Genomic DNA, 15,430 nt, shown 5'->3' with positions numbered 1-15,430 from the left:
TGCGCCCACATTTTGCACTTAACTCGCAAAAGTGGAGTTGGACATGTCTGAAATTCACTTGTGCTATGCACTTTAGATCCTGCACTTAATGTTAATTAAAAAAGCTATCGGTGCCAAGGTTTGGAACAGAGTTTCATGGTGACACAAAACTATCTAAGATCACAATAATACCATGACAGTTAAGCCTTTTCTGTTTGTGCTTTCCTAAAATGGCTGTCTGTTGCTTAAAGTGAAAACACTGTAGAATCTGTTGACACACTACTTCAGATGTCAACAACCACTCCAGCCTTTTCCTCCACATGCCTCAGTGTCTATCTGTCTCATTCAGGAGGCCCTCATCATGGCTAGCATGGAGCACCCCCACCTGGTCCGCCTGCTGGGCGTCTGCCTGAGTCCTACCATCCAGCTGGTCACACAACTGATGCCTCATGGGTGCCTGCTCGACTATGTCCATGAGCACAAGGACAACATCGGATCCCAGCTGTTGCTCAATTGGTGTGTCCAAATTGCTAAGGTAAGGATAGAAAAGGTCGCTTTATTAGCTGTTCTGCTCCCTGGACGGTTGATCGGTTCGGGGATTGGCCTGGTTGCTTGGTTGAGTATTTGGCAGGCTGGTGAACTGGCAGATTAGCAAAGGGTTGTTTTTAGTATCGATAGATAACTTTTGTTACCTCAACAGTTTGTTCATCAGTGGATCTTCTTCACAGATTGATTCTTTTTGCGGCCTCGACTGTTGCACCAAATATCTGAATCAGTCATTTATGATAAATTGGAGAGTTGGTGTTATTAAACCCATCATGGATCTCTACTAAGGACTGTGGATCTTCTGCCTTATATTTCAGGATCACACTGCAACAGTTTTCTGATAAAAAATTTCACAAATCATTTTGACTGTTGTTCAATGACCTTTTGTATTGATCCACCGACTGTAAATGTTATGTTCTTGCAACACATATTTTTTTCTGTTTTACCTATCTATGTCTCTTTCCTTAGGCATAAAAACATCTTTTCTCTTTTTCACTACTTGCATTTTGTTGCTGTAAGCATCCGATTATGCTTAGAATTTCTCTCTCTTTCCCACTTTTGTGTTGTGTTGCTGCAGGCTGCCATGCATCTTTGCCCCTTTTGAAACCTTACTGTATAAGCATTTGCTTTGGATTACATGTTCACACAAAACTACCAAAGCACCCTTACGCCCTCTTATAACATGTCTTGGCTAATAGAGGCCAAGTGAATTACTTTATTGCTCCCGGAGTATAAAGTAGATGTCTACGGATATTTGGTAAAGTGTCCATGAGTGTGTGCTGGTGTGTGTGGAGGATTCAGCTGCAGACAGCGGCGCCCCTAGCCAGCCTCTCTGGAGAACTGAAGTAAATAATTCAAAGCCTTGCTTGACTTTGGTGGGGGAAGTGTTGAGTGCAGGGAGCTTAGTGTTACAGGATCATGGTTGTAGGAGTGCATTATAATGTGTTGTAATCTATTTGTCAATATTAATAGGTGACAGAAACACAGAGTAATGTTCTCCCTTTCTCCGACTCTGTCTGACTCACAAATCACCACAGAGTTGAATCAACATCTGCTGCAGTACAGCAACTAGGGACAGGAATCACAGAGTAACTCACAATACAGTACTGTCACTATACATTACAAATGATAAGGATGGTATCACAATACAGCAATATTGCAATACTTGATACAAGACAATTATCTATGATACATCATGATGTCTGTGTAACAGAAGAACAAATACCCCTAAAAAGGCAAAAATGAGAAATTAAATTTCTTTCTTTCTACACTTTTTCAAATATGCATCCGTTACTTTCCATTACTTTTTCAAAATCCATTTGAACCTCTTAATATAGGCTTAAATTAGATCCACTGCACAGCACTTTTTAAAGAGAGAACATCCTCCTGAGACTCTGTGTCCTCATATGAGGACATCACATTTTGGGTTTCTTGCACCATATACTTCATTCTACCTGACTAAGACCTGTTGTCCTCATTTGTGGACACTTTCCGTGCCATCTAGTAGTAATAAGAGCACAATACACTAATCTGTGGAAAAACAAAATGGCAGCCATCTCTGCTAAGTCAGTGTGCAGCCAATTCTGACACAAAAGAGGACTAGGTCCAAAACCTGATCAAATCTTATGGTTGAAACTGTTTGTATTTTGATATGGTAACAAATTTGACCAATTTTGGCAACAGTATAAAAGCTAAGACACTGTTAATTATTAAAGTACTCATTTGAAGTCTTTGGGACTGTTGTCTCATTTGAGGATACTGGGACTTTATTGTCATTGACGATGTTTAGTTTTTTTTATACTTGTTGGGTCCTAATGATTCTAAATAACTAGAAGAAATCAGAAATGCATACCAAACAAAAGTTTGGGTCTCATGAGGATATGTCACTATTAAAGCTGGTTCGCCTTTTACTCTTGTTATTTTCTTCCTCCAAAACAGTGATAAAGAACACCAGGAGCAAATGGCAGGAGTTAAGATTTCATTAACACAGAGAACAACACAGGGCAAAACAACATCACTGATGTGTTTTAACCGAATACTCTCTGGACCAGCTCAGTTAAAACCAAAAAACACAGAATCCAGCAGTACTTTAAGATGTTGTCGCCACAAGTTAGTGACCTTTCATTAACTATACCCTCATTCATTTGATAATTGACACCATGAGGAGGTACTGTTGTGAATCTGGTTAGTCAGGAATCTGTTCAGAGCACCTGCATGTTTGAATATAAATATCAATATCTGACATCGGTGTAGTGTACAAGAGGAAATAAAATGATGTATGTCTGTATCAATATTTTGTCACATTCTGAACACCTGAGAATTATGGGCAAACACATTTTTAATCATGTATATATTAATTATCCAAAGGTATTTATTGCAGGGTTATTTCATTAGATTGACGAAAAGTTTTATTTGTAACGTGATATAAATATATCTCCATACATGCTGCATGTAAAAGATGGCTGATGAAACTGTCACACACACAGAGCAAAGCAACTGGTTCAAAAGCCAAAAGAAGCAGAGTGCACACGATTTAGCAGTCACTTCAGTCCCAGATTTAATATCTTAGACAAATATTTCTATTGCCATTTTTGGCTAAATCAGAGGCAGGCAGTACTCCAGCGAGCTTCCATGGGAAAATATTAAACCATCAATTAAACTTTGGTACACAGTTATGATCACACCACATAAAGTGCTTTTTTTTTAATATACCAAAGGCGATCAGAGCATGCATTAATTCTCGCCGCGCTGACAAACTTCCCATGCTGTGTAACACAAATATTTTTCATGGTATGGAATTAATCACACAAATTACTTTGTGGAAAAAGGATGTGGATCGGCTATATACACATGAATAAATACATGCCCGCTGTGAACAGTTGTCAACATGGAGAGATGTATAATTCATAAAGGGTAGATATGATGATGTATTATTTACCACTGTTATTCTGTGTCTCAAGCGTGTATTGTTTAGTGTTTTCAATAATTGGCTTCGGCTCCTGGGGACTCAAATAGCCGTCAGGGGCCACGGTTAATAAGGTGCCTACACATGGGTTTGTGCTCACACAAACACAAAGTGTCCTACACAATGCATTTATCTAAATAATACCAACAAGGTGAATTCAGACCACCATCAACATTCCAGTGTGTGGTGCTCATAACAACTTGAGTCAAACATCTTTCCTACAGATTATCTCTATCATAGACGTATACATCCACTCACACAGGGTCTTATGGGGCTCTCAAGGCACTTGCAAGTGACAGGGCTCCACTTTCTGGGGCGACGTCCCTGTGGCCCTCCCTCTCTGTCATGGCCGCCATCACAGCCATAGATTATTAATGGGGTGATCTGCCATGAGAGTCATACTAATGAGCAGATTCATTAGAGCGACTACACACGCAGGGCTTGGATGCCACTGAATGTTTTTCCTTTTTTTGTTTTTGTTCCCTGGGTCTGATTTTTCTTTTCCTGTTTTATCTTACTATATTCCCCCACTATAACCTACTATATCACTTTCTCCTCATTATGTCTGCTTGCTTTTTAAATCTCCTCCTCATTCTCCCACTCCGTGGTCTTCTTGTTAATGTATATGAAGTATAGTGTTGCTACAATGTAAGATGTTTGACTTTGGAAGCATAACTACAATACTTAAAATGATATATCATAATATGATTCCACTGCAATAAAAAGAAGTGTTCAGCTGATCTGGACAACGTCCTCAAGAAGCCTGACACTAATTTCTCAACTACTTTAAAGGAAGTAAAATCCACTTGTAGACATACTGTAGTTTTCTGTTTTCAGGGGTAGAGATGTAAATTAATACAATCTATGCCCATACCCCTCTTATACAACAAAAAGACATAAAGAGGGAAACTATGTAATAAAATTAGCTTATACCACTGTGGTAACAATATGTATTTCCTCTTTCATGTATTACTGCACTGAGCTCTCAACAAGCCATTCATATGCAGCTGGCACGTTTTTGGCAATATCTTAAATTTGAAATGCATTAACATCTCGTTTATTGCTGCTACAATGGATTCCCTCATTCGTTAGCCATAATGCTATTTATCCTGAGGCACTGCTTTCTACATGGTGAAGCTTATAGGGTAATTCAGATTTTCCACGTCTGCAAGGGTCTGCTTTTGTCCATGTGATGAAGATGTCCAGATTGTCCATGTCTGCAAAGGGTTTCCATGTCCACACAGTTTAATACATTCAGCGGCATACTTGTGCTTGGCCATGTCCTTAAGCTAGTTTGGTGTCTCTGTCAAGTAGCTGTGGGTTAATCATTCACTCAACACCAGGACTGAATGAATGATTAACCCACCATTTGGGAACCACTGCCAAAATTTGGCAGATCTTTGCTCTCAAAGACCACAAAAAAATGTGATGGCACAGCAGTCTCCTTCAGTACATTATTCTATGCTTTCCTTTGATTTTCACATTGGCAAGTCATTTGTCTTATGATTAAATCAGAACTGTTGAAACAAGTTGTAGGAAGCCACTGCAAGTAACTGGTTGCTGGCAGACACTCTGTGCTGCAATAAAATGGTTAATCAGCAGGGCCGTGCACTGTAGAGCCGATGTGCTGCTGGTTCTGCCGGCCTGAATAGAATATAATGTCTATGGCCTTACTGTTGTGTACAGCCTTTATAGACTGAGCTGAGTAGTGATGCGCAGGTTGACCCGTAACCCGCGGGACCCACAAATGGACCTGCGGGTCAGGCAGCAGTGATCGTCTGTTAAATCAGTCTGTAAATATTTTGACATTATTAACTATTACTGTCATGGCATCTGAAGGTACTGATGCGTTGAGCAGGTGACAGTCCATGGTCGTTTTCAAAACACACTTGTGTCACGCACTCCAAAAGAAACTTGTTGAAACTTTAAACAATAATTTATTGTGCAAAACGGGGGAAACAAACATTGACAAAAACGGTTTCATAATTCATATTAAATTCAAAAGATAATGAAAAAACAGCTACAAGTTAGAGAGAATAGTGATAAAGTGGTAAAACTTGGCATTGATCCACAGCCTCAGACAGATGCGCTCATGCATGCCGTATGCACAAGCTCAGTAGGCTATACTATATTTTCACATTTTTAACAATGCAATTTAAAAGTTTTGATTTTTATTGATAACCTACATTTACCAACAACAAAAAGACTACATTTAGCACCAAAAAAATATGTTTAAAAAAAAACAACAAAAAAAAAACGAATATCGAATACCAAATTTTCATAACGAATACCTACCCATAGAAACGAATATTCAAATATCTGAATATTTGGGTACAGCCCTATGCCATTCATATACCTGTTAAATATTAAGTGTGGACTGGAAGCATTCAGACTTTGAATAACAATTTGATGTCCCACTACTTGTGAGACTTGTTTCAGGATGACGCATCATAACCACATCAACACAACACCACTGTTAAAACAACCTCAGGTACACAGTAGGAATACCTCATCGAATCCCGTTTTACAGTGAAAATTGTTTGTCGAATTCACCAGCAAGTCTTTCCTACTCCCCACTTCTAACATTACTGCTTTGGATTGCCTCCAAGTCAGGTGTTGTGTGTGTATGTGTGTGTGTGTGTGTGTGTGTGTGGGCCCCACAGTGTGTATCACAGGGTCATTTCTCTGTGCAAACCAGAGTAGGCAAACATGCCTCTCTCCAACTCATTACATACATCCCCAGGGTTCCAATGAAAACTCAGTTCACTCCAATTCCCATTGTGCTCTGTCTACTCTCCCCTTCCTGTCTCTCTGTTTTTATTTATTTCAGTGTGTGATTCTCCTATTTTTGTTTGTCTCTGCCTCTCTCTGAACATTTATGTAAGAAGGATACACTCTAGGCTCCCATAGGTGCTCATTTTAGTCCTCTATCTTTTGTTGGTACAAATATTGTGCTATCACTGTTCTCATGTCAGTAATAAGGCAGGGCTGACTCACCGTATTTGGACCACAGTGATAAGCCGCCCACTGGCCGACAATTGCATTTTTCCAGCCTCCACCAGTGCTTCCTGTTAAAGCTGAAAAAAGGTTGACAAAGATTGTTATTGTGCTGTAAGGCAGACCGATTTTGTCCATTTGTTCATTCTTGTTTAGATATATTTAAAGTCCCCCTGTACCCCAAAATTTTATGTTTATTTCCCCTATATTGTCTGACCTTGACTGTACTGACTTGCAGAGTTTGTCACCAGAGAGGTGTTTTCACATTACCCTACTGTAGGAGGTGATGGTCTGTGCCCTCCCCTAAAATCTGAGATTCAAATGTCCCCCGGGCAAGTAAGATTAGGTGCATCCTTAATATGAAAGCCAACCCCTGTTTACCATGGAGAACACCTAGCAACGGGGGAACAAATTTCAACCCCAGCGAGGAAACCTGAAACCTCAAGTGCAGAGCAGACTTGTGAGTACGGAGAGCCAAGTTAGGATTAGCATCGTGAAAATTTTGACAGTAAACGTGGTAGAGTGTGCACTTTTTGGATGTAAACCTGACCCTGGAGCTTCCCTCCACTATCTACCAAAAACCCCGTCGTAGTAGATATTATTGTATGTTTCACAAACAGTAACGCAGTTTCAGCCACTGCCAGTTAGCCCACAAGCTAACAGTGAAGGTAAACAGATTCACACTCACTATTCTGATGCAACCCGGATGCAAACGGAAATTCGCCTCCTCTGCCCAAATCAAACTGGAATGGCAAAAAATCGGGGGTCTGCCCCCAGAGGCTGTATCACCGTCTGCTGGAAGTCAGACGCCGAATACAGCCGATGGGTTCCGAGAATGCACTCTTAAGTCTTCAAAATCCAGCGCTTGGGCGGTGATTTATGGTGTCAGACACTGATGAAAGAAGCTGTCCTTTAACAATGGCATGATACGCCGTCGGTCGCCATTATTGTTCAACGGCACTTGGCGGCATCATGGGGAAACGTGGCGGAACAAGAGCGAAAGTTAAGGTATCGAAAGTCCAAGTAGGGCGGGTTGGAGGGGTGCTGGATGGATCCAACAAACACCAACTTTCCCCTAATATTGTAAAGCCACTCCGTTCTTTTTTCCTAAGCCTAACTACACACTTTTGTTGCCCACACCAAACCACATGCTTTAGTTGTTGGAGGAAAAAAGACATCAATTTGCGTTGCTGTACTGACATAGTGTATTTATTTTGAAAGAGACTGTATGTAAATGGTAAATTTCTGTGGAAACACAGTGTATTTTGTAAGAAGACGATGCATATAACAAGCATAACTCAACACAGCACCCCAGAACATCAACAACCAACGCACCCAGGGTACCTTTCACGTCATATGTGAACATGGAAGGTCCATGACCAAACGTCCATATGTGATATGAGGTTGGAGTGAGAATGTGTTGTCTGATGCTTCTGCCAGTTGCCGATTTTGGTGCACAACAAACTGAGTCGCAGTCTCACTGATGCTCAAACATGTATGGCAGAATCTCTCCAATGTTTCATCTAACATTAGCACTAGGATGTGCACTGCTCTGTAACTGGTCGACCTAGCATGAGCAGTGCTGGAGAAAGCAAGTAGAAAGTAGAAGTACAAAGAAAGTAGAGCTGCTCCTGGCTCCTTTTCTGAGTTTTTTTTTTTTTTTTTTTTTAGCTATTAGGTGAGAACCCCACGTAAAACAAAATACTAGTATTAGTATACTGTAAAACTTGAGGGGACTTTAAGGAATACATTTACGATTTTGCTATCTAAACAGGACATTGTTTTGTTTTTTTTTGTTTTGGTTTTTTTTTGCTGATCCATCCAGAGTAACATTTCCACAAGGACACAATTTTTCAAGGTCACCAGGTAGTTCAGGGGAACCAAGGTCTGTCCTTGTATCAATGTGATTACTTTGATAAATTCAAATTAATGCTTGGTTGTTTTTTGTTTTGTTTTTGCAATAGGAATGGAGATTTTTGACAGATTTCCCCTGGTGCAAGAACAAAGACTGCTAGTTTCATTCAAAAAATGTACAATGACAATTTTTTATCACGACTGAGAGCATTATTTTGTTTACTCATGGCTATGTGTTAAGATGAATATGTTATGCAGGAAAGTAAAACCATCATATTGTTCCTATGACTACCACCCCATGTCTGCTGAACTCCTCAATATTGCTCTCACTTCTGTCTGTTTTGATATGGACCTCCCATGTTGGTGTGACTACCCACCAACTTGTACTCACCAAACTCGCCTTCCTCTCTCTTCTTACACACTTGTAGAAAACACTTAAATTGCATTCAGATGTTTGATTCCAGCCAGCTCTGGCGGGTAGCATGCCTGCTCCAAGACCGCATGTTAACACACTGAGTGAGAAGCAGATCACAGGCGTCAAGCCTTTGATGCTACCAACCCTGAGAAATGTCAACAAGTGTCTGCCTATCTCCCTTCCCCTCGCTCTATCTCCCGCTCTGGCTGTGTCACTCTCTTTCATTTTCAAACTAATTAATTCTGAAGCTTTTTTCTGGTGGTCTTTCATGACTGCATAAATAAGTGTATGATTCAATGTTAGTGGCTAGAATACCTCCCTTCCCCTGGGTAAATATCAGCCTGAAAGGCCTGTTTGATTTGGGGGAGCAGCTTTACGCATGTTTTCATCAGTTGCAATTCTCATCAAAGTGGAGGACTGGTTAGGTAGAATTCATGTTTTTTTTTGCTTGTTTGTTTTGCTTTGTTTTTTATGTAAGTGGTATTGAAGCACAGTGTTCTGTATCATTCATTGCTTGTTGTTGAGGTTGTAGGGAAATCCACAAAAAAAAGAAATGGTAATGAAAACAGAGACCTGGATTAAAATGCCTTTACATGTTGGCCTTTTGATGTACTGTCGGGCCAAATAAAAAGACAATCCCATCCATTCTGTCATCTGATATCAGGCAGTTTGTTTGATTAATCACAAGTAACAATTATATTTCTTAGCTTGAAGCATCCTGTATGTATTCAGAAGACCCAATGCAGTGGAGAACATAATTTTTTTTGTTTTGTCCTTTTGCAGACATATTCAATATAGTCTTTCAAGGATAGCAGACAGTCTATCGTTACACCCAAGTACTGGTATAAAAGTACCTGCTTGATGTTTAATTATGGATAACACTGGGAACTTCATGAGAGTTAGATGTTGAGCCAAATACAATTTCTTCTCTTTCCTTGGTGTTAATATCAAGAGCTTTACTATCACTCCACTCAGCCACTTTGTATATGCAGTGTTGCTGCAGCCCAGGGTTGCCCAAGTTACTTAACAGAGATATAGAGCCATATTATCAAAATACTTTGGAATGTATTGATTTGGTGTATCTGTACCTGTTAAAATAATTCTGCAATAATTTAGAACTGGAGGAAGGACATCGGAGTCAGCTCAAAATTCAAGCGAGGGTTTAATCTTGTACAAGAGGAGCATTCACAGAGCAACACGCAGGTCGGTTACAAAGTGAAGACTCAATGTCTGAGGAGAAAAGCTTGGTATTTATCTGTCTCTGTGGGTGTGTTATCACTCTGCCCTTCTGCACTTAAAGGAATCATTCACAAGAAGGAAGTGATAACCTTGAGTATATATTCAATGCCTTGAGTGATTATTCAATACCTTACATGTGTCATGAAACAACACAAAGGGTCACAGGTCACAGGTCACATTACACAATTACATTGAACATTCCTGCGTGTGACTTCAGTTCACATCTCTCTTCATGAAGTACAAAATTTCCATCACAGTACCCCTTTGGGCCCCAACATTTATCTTGATTACAGATGGAAAGGTTTTGTTCACATTTACAACCAGGAGTCTGTTGATATAATTTTTTCAGGATTCAGGTTGTGTTGGATATTGGAGCAGAATTTTTTTTCTAGAGATTTTGTTATCATTGAGGTAGAGGCTATCTGGCTAAAATCCATATCTTATTTCGGTCATGGAATTTTGATACTGGTTTTATGTGCTAGGTTTTCCATAACAGAGGGACAGTGTGTGTGTCTAATGAGACCTGAAAAGTTGGTTGCCACACTGGAGCCAGCATACTTGCCAAGTTCTTCAAAAGAAGCACTCATCCCACCCAGCAGCTTTCTTGGTAATTGTACAGTGAAATGTTTTCCTGACATCATCAGCAGTGATGACAATTCTGTCTAATGTAGCAGATATAATAGTTTCAAGTATTTTAGCATACTCAAAAGAATGATCAAGTGATTTCAATCTGGTAAAGAAGGTGTTCAGGTCATTGGCAAAACAAAATTTATGGTCCATTATTTGAATCTTCTTTGTGGGTAGAACCACCTGTACACAAAAAAGAAAGTTGTTGTTTGTTACTTAAGTTATTTCATCAAGTGAACACTCTGGAAAGATTCCCCAACTTGTCCAATCAAAACAGATGATCACTTGTTCCCTGCTTTTATTTGTCCATGTCCTTATCACCTTATTTTATGGTCTGCTTCTCTTGAGTTTGGCCTTGTACAGTGGGAGCATATGCACAATGTTATGATCAGAATTTAGTATGGATGGCATGCACTTGGACAGACATGCACCATTTATATTTACAAAAAACTTGTCCAGGATAATGCCCTTTCTGGTCTGATCCTTAACATACTGTTCAATCCCAGAGTAACAGAGTCTCGAAGTGGCACTGGTTGAGGTCCCCAAGCACTACTGCAGGTGCATTTGGGTAGCTAAGTTGTAGCACATTCAACCCTTACCCAAATACCAACTTCCGTGGTTTTCTCCGAGTCAGCATACTTGTCCACTCGCACAAGGAAGAATCCAGGGACTTCTAAGAGATTAGTACAATAGATTGTAACAGGCATCCATGAAGCATAACAAAAGCCTCACAAAACTTTTACAGTACCTTGTGTATGTCTTTAGCATGTTGACTCTGTTGTTTAATTAGCTCAGGTTTGTAAGAACAATAGATGAAAGCAGTGGCCGATTGCACCATCAACCAACAAAAGCCTGGTCCAAAGTTGAAATGGTGGAGTATTTTTTTTATTATATGTGCCTACACAAGTGGGTAGGTGCAAGGCTGTCAGGTGCACCTGGCTCTTAACCCAGGTTGTTTGCCATTTAACAAGCAAAGATGTTTGGGCACACTCTAAATGCAAAAGTGGTTTGGCTTGCCCTAAAGGTGATGTAGAAGATGTAGAATGAGGCAGACATGCAGACTGGTGCAGCATCAGCAGTAATGTGGACACTGTGTTGGACTTGATTAACCAGTAGATCTAATTTCCAACTCTCGGCTTTGGTCATATGCTTCATGCAATGACCCCAGATAAAAAGATTCTGGATACAGTAAGAGTTCACAGGAGAAACGACAGACATCCAGAACAAGCTTGGGGTAGAAGTGCTGCTCCTACATGTCAAAAGGAGTTAGTCAAGGCCGAGTACATATCTAATCTGACCTGGGAGTGACTCTGAATTCCCAGGAAAGAGGTAGAGTTGGCTAGTGAGAAGGGATAGGGACATCTGGGCTACCTTGCTCAGTCTGCTGTCACCATGACCCAGACCTACATAAGAGGTGGAAAATGAACAGATGGACAGATGAATTTGGTCTTACTGGTATTACGTATGGTAGTAGTTGTTTTGTTTTTTGTTTTTTTTTGCCTCAGAGTGGTCAATTTTATCAAGAAAGGCATTCTGTCTCTGTAGTGGAACTTGGTCACCTGGAATGGCCTCCGAATGCAAAAGTACAAACCTCGAGGCAGCAGACAGATAAATAGTCACAGCAAGGACAGAAGGATATACAAAGACTGTTAGTCCTGCGCTGACTCACGGTTGCCATGTTGTCAATCAAAAGTGCACACAAACAAGCCAAGAGGAATACATTCTGTCTCTCCATCTTATTCTCTGTTTTTTCTCACTCACACATGTATAGCAGTGATGCAGTTTTAACAGCGTCTGGCTAAGCAGAGATGGATGTGGCCAGGTAGGGCAGTATGGCAAATGGATGACTGCAGGTAGCCCACACAATGGATGAGACTGGCAGCTCGAGGAGACAGGTCTACGCTAATGAGTGACTGCCCCACACACACACACACATTCTTACACAGGTAAATGAGGGCTTCAAGATATCCAACTGGCAAACACAAACATTAACAAAGTAAACATCTCATAATTTGATTGGATGGTGCACACACATATAGTACAGATACCTATCCTGATGCCCTCAAGAAAACAAACAAACAAACACACCCACGCAGACACTGTTTGACGTACAAAGCGTGTAGTCAGTTTTTTTCTTATTTTCCTTTTACTTCACTTTTCCTCTCACCATTTCTGTCGGTGTCAAACTACAAGTGTTCTCGCTACTTCTTTACCTTTTTTCAAACACACACAGACGCTCAAACACAGTGCCAGAGATGTGTATCTTTATCCGCCGCTCTATGTCAAGCCTTTGCCCTGTATTTCCTCCTGTCACTACTCATTACAGAACAGGTTCACCCTCTGATTTTATATTTATTTCCCAGAGGAAATAGATATACCAACACTCACATTCCTGCAAACAGAGATCTGTTTTGCTCTGTGTGTGTGTGTGTGTGTGTGTGTGTGTGTGTGTGCGCGCGCGCGCGTGTGCATGTGCGTGTGCGTGTGTTTGTGTGTGTGTCAGGCCTGTCTGGTCTTTTGGTATCACTTATGTAGCCTAGAGGCTGTAGAAGTGTGCTCTCTCTCTCAAAAAGTCAATTGAAATTACATTTGGAAAAGCATGGGCTCCAGCCAAGAGACTGCCAAACCATAGAAGAAGGGACTGTTCACTATAAAAACAATTAACTACTTTGCACTGTTGTAATAGTTATTGATTATTCTGAGTATCATTGCAATGGTGAGGTCAAGAACAAGGCTGCATTTAAGCATGGCATCAAGCCACATGTTTCAAATACTGGCAAGCTTTTGGGTATGTTTCTTCTTTCTTTTTTTCCTGCAATGAGAAGCTATGGTAAATCAAGTATTGTTAAAGCAAAAATATAATTTTTTTAACATATATCAGCCAACATTAGTTTGCTCTAACGTTGCCTGGATCAATACTAATCCAACCAATATAGGCTGCTCAATTTCTGGTAATGTGTTCAGCTACTGTTTTGAGTTTTTAAAAAAAAACATATTATAGTTTTGTGGCTATCCAAAACACTTTATCAACAATATCAAAAATGCTCGCATGTGCAGCCACACTTCATATCAGGTTAGGGAAAAAGTATTTTCTGTTGTAGAATAATGTTATGTGTTTTAAGGGTCATCATGTCCACATAATCAGAAACTGGGGAGGTATTAAGAGGAATATTGGATTTCTCTATAATGCCAATTTTTTAGCGCTTTAGCCAATGTTAGCTTTGATAGCAAAACAAACTGGAGGAAACTGTTCAAATGTCGTCCTCCTTTGTGAGATTAACATAGTAATCAATCACAGAGCCGGCCATCCCACCTTCAGCAATCCTGTCAGATGATCCATCCACTAAGTGAGAGCGTACGGGTCAGCCAGTCTGGTCTTGTTGGTCAGTGTTTACTGTTTCAAGTAACACTCAAGGTCCTGGAGAGTGAGTGACATTACATGATGCTTTCGGAAACTCAACTCAACTTGGCGGTCTGCTGCTCCTTCTCTCCAGACAGAGTGCAGTGCTCTCAATAACTGAACAGTGCATTCCAGTAGCATTTACAAACAGTCCAGTATGTGCCAGAGTGCGCTCGGGCACTTGGAATGAGTATTTCTGAATGCACCACTCGCGTCATCTTCCTCCATTGTCTAAAACAGACCAACATAACTAGTTAGCTAGTACTAGCTAATGTCTGTGGAAAATTGTCTTGCCTTCAGCTATGCCCTGCCCACCTAAAAACATGAAGATACGGCCCAAGCAGCATCCCATTCATAAAAGACGGGAATTTGTTTAAGTTTCACTTATCCAATGTGTACCGGTCAACCAGCAAAATGAGGGTTAATCAACCACCTGAACCAAACTGTATGCATTAGTTGTACAATTGTCAGGACTGAGGACACATACATGGACTGAGACTCAGAGTGCAGCCTTGTGTGTTTGTATCTGTGTGTATGTTTGTGAGAAAGACAGAGGGACAGAGAGAGGAGAGGAGAAGTTGGAAGTTGAACTCCAGCACACAATATCTCTGTAAGTTATCAATATCTTACTTAGGAAGCTTACCCAAACCCACCACATCACTATCAACAATAAGCTGACAGGTGGATTTATAACGTCTATGTACCCATGGGTCAGACTCACTGATTTGGGGATGGTACATCATTCCTAACTTCATTATTTCCGTCTCAATTGTTTTGGGGGTTGCTTTGATATGGGAAGAAAAAAGACCAGATATTCAAAATACTGTAGTTTTCCCTACAGTTGTGTGGTTGAAGACGGGTTCAGTAAATGCAGCTTGGTCATTATCACTCTATTGAATTGATTACTATTTAAGTTTTGTTAATTAAAAAGATTCTTCAGTGGATGACCCCAGTCTACTGCATCTTTGCTTGCTTAGGGTTGTCTTAACAGATTTACAACAATCTGGAGTTTTTGGAATAACCATGTGATAAAGCTTACTGATAAGACATCATCATGACTGAAAGTGCTCTGTGGTTTGGCAAGGCCTCTAATGAGTCTTTATTTATATGTGATAGAACTGTAGTTCTTTGTGATGGGCGGTGTTAATATCATTAGATGATAGTAGTTTACGTTGAAAAAGTTTGAATCCCATGGCTAAAAATGTGGGTGCTAATAGAATGTCATGTATTTATGTCTGCTGTCAGACTGTATGCATTTAAATATGTTGTAAATATGCACCTGTATAGCTTACAGTGTGTGTGTGTGTGTGTGTGTATGTGTGTGTGTGTGTGTGTGTGTGTGTGTGTGTTCAAGCTGCTGGTGTTAATGCTAGTGGATAGCTTGTCATCTCGTAGACATGCAGGCGGA

At 40.3% G+C, this 15,430-nt stretch overlaps 1 protein-coding gene across 2 annotated transcripts in view; it reads left to right on the top strand.

The window, feature by feature from the left end:
* The window catches only part of LOC125900168 (receptor tyrosine-protein kinase erbB-4-like), a 479,428-nt gene that overhangs the window by 395,661 nt on the left and 68,337 nt on the right, over positions 1 to 15,430 (top strand). The window contains exon 20 of one of the 2 annotated variants that reach the window (XM_049595048.1): positions 332 to 514. In XM_049595048.1, the coding sequence (XP_049451005.1) occupies positions 332 to 514 (183 nt within the window). Of the gene's footprint in view, positions 1 to 328; positions 515 to 15,430 lie in introns of both variants that reach the window. The other variant, XM_049595047.1, reaches the window with a different exon arrangement.

The sequence above is a fragment of the Epinephelus fuscoguttatus genome, linkage group LG13, assembly GCF_011397635.1.
Source record: "Epinephelus fuscoguttatus linkage group LG13, E.fuscoguttatus.final_Chr_v1".
NCBI classification, from domain to species: domain Eukaryota; kingdom Metazoa; phylum Chordata; class Actinopteri; order Perciformes; family Serranidae; genus Epinephelus; species Epinephelus fuscoguttatus.
This window is presented reverse-complemented; position numbering and strand designations above follow the sequence as displayed.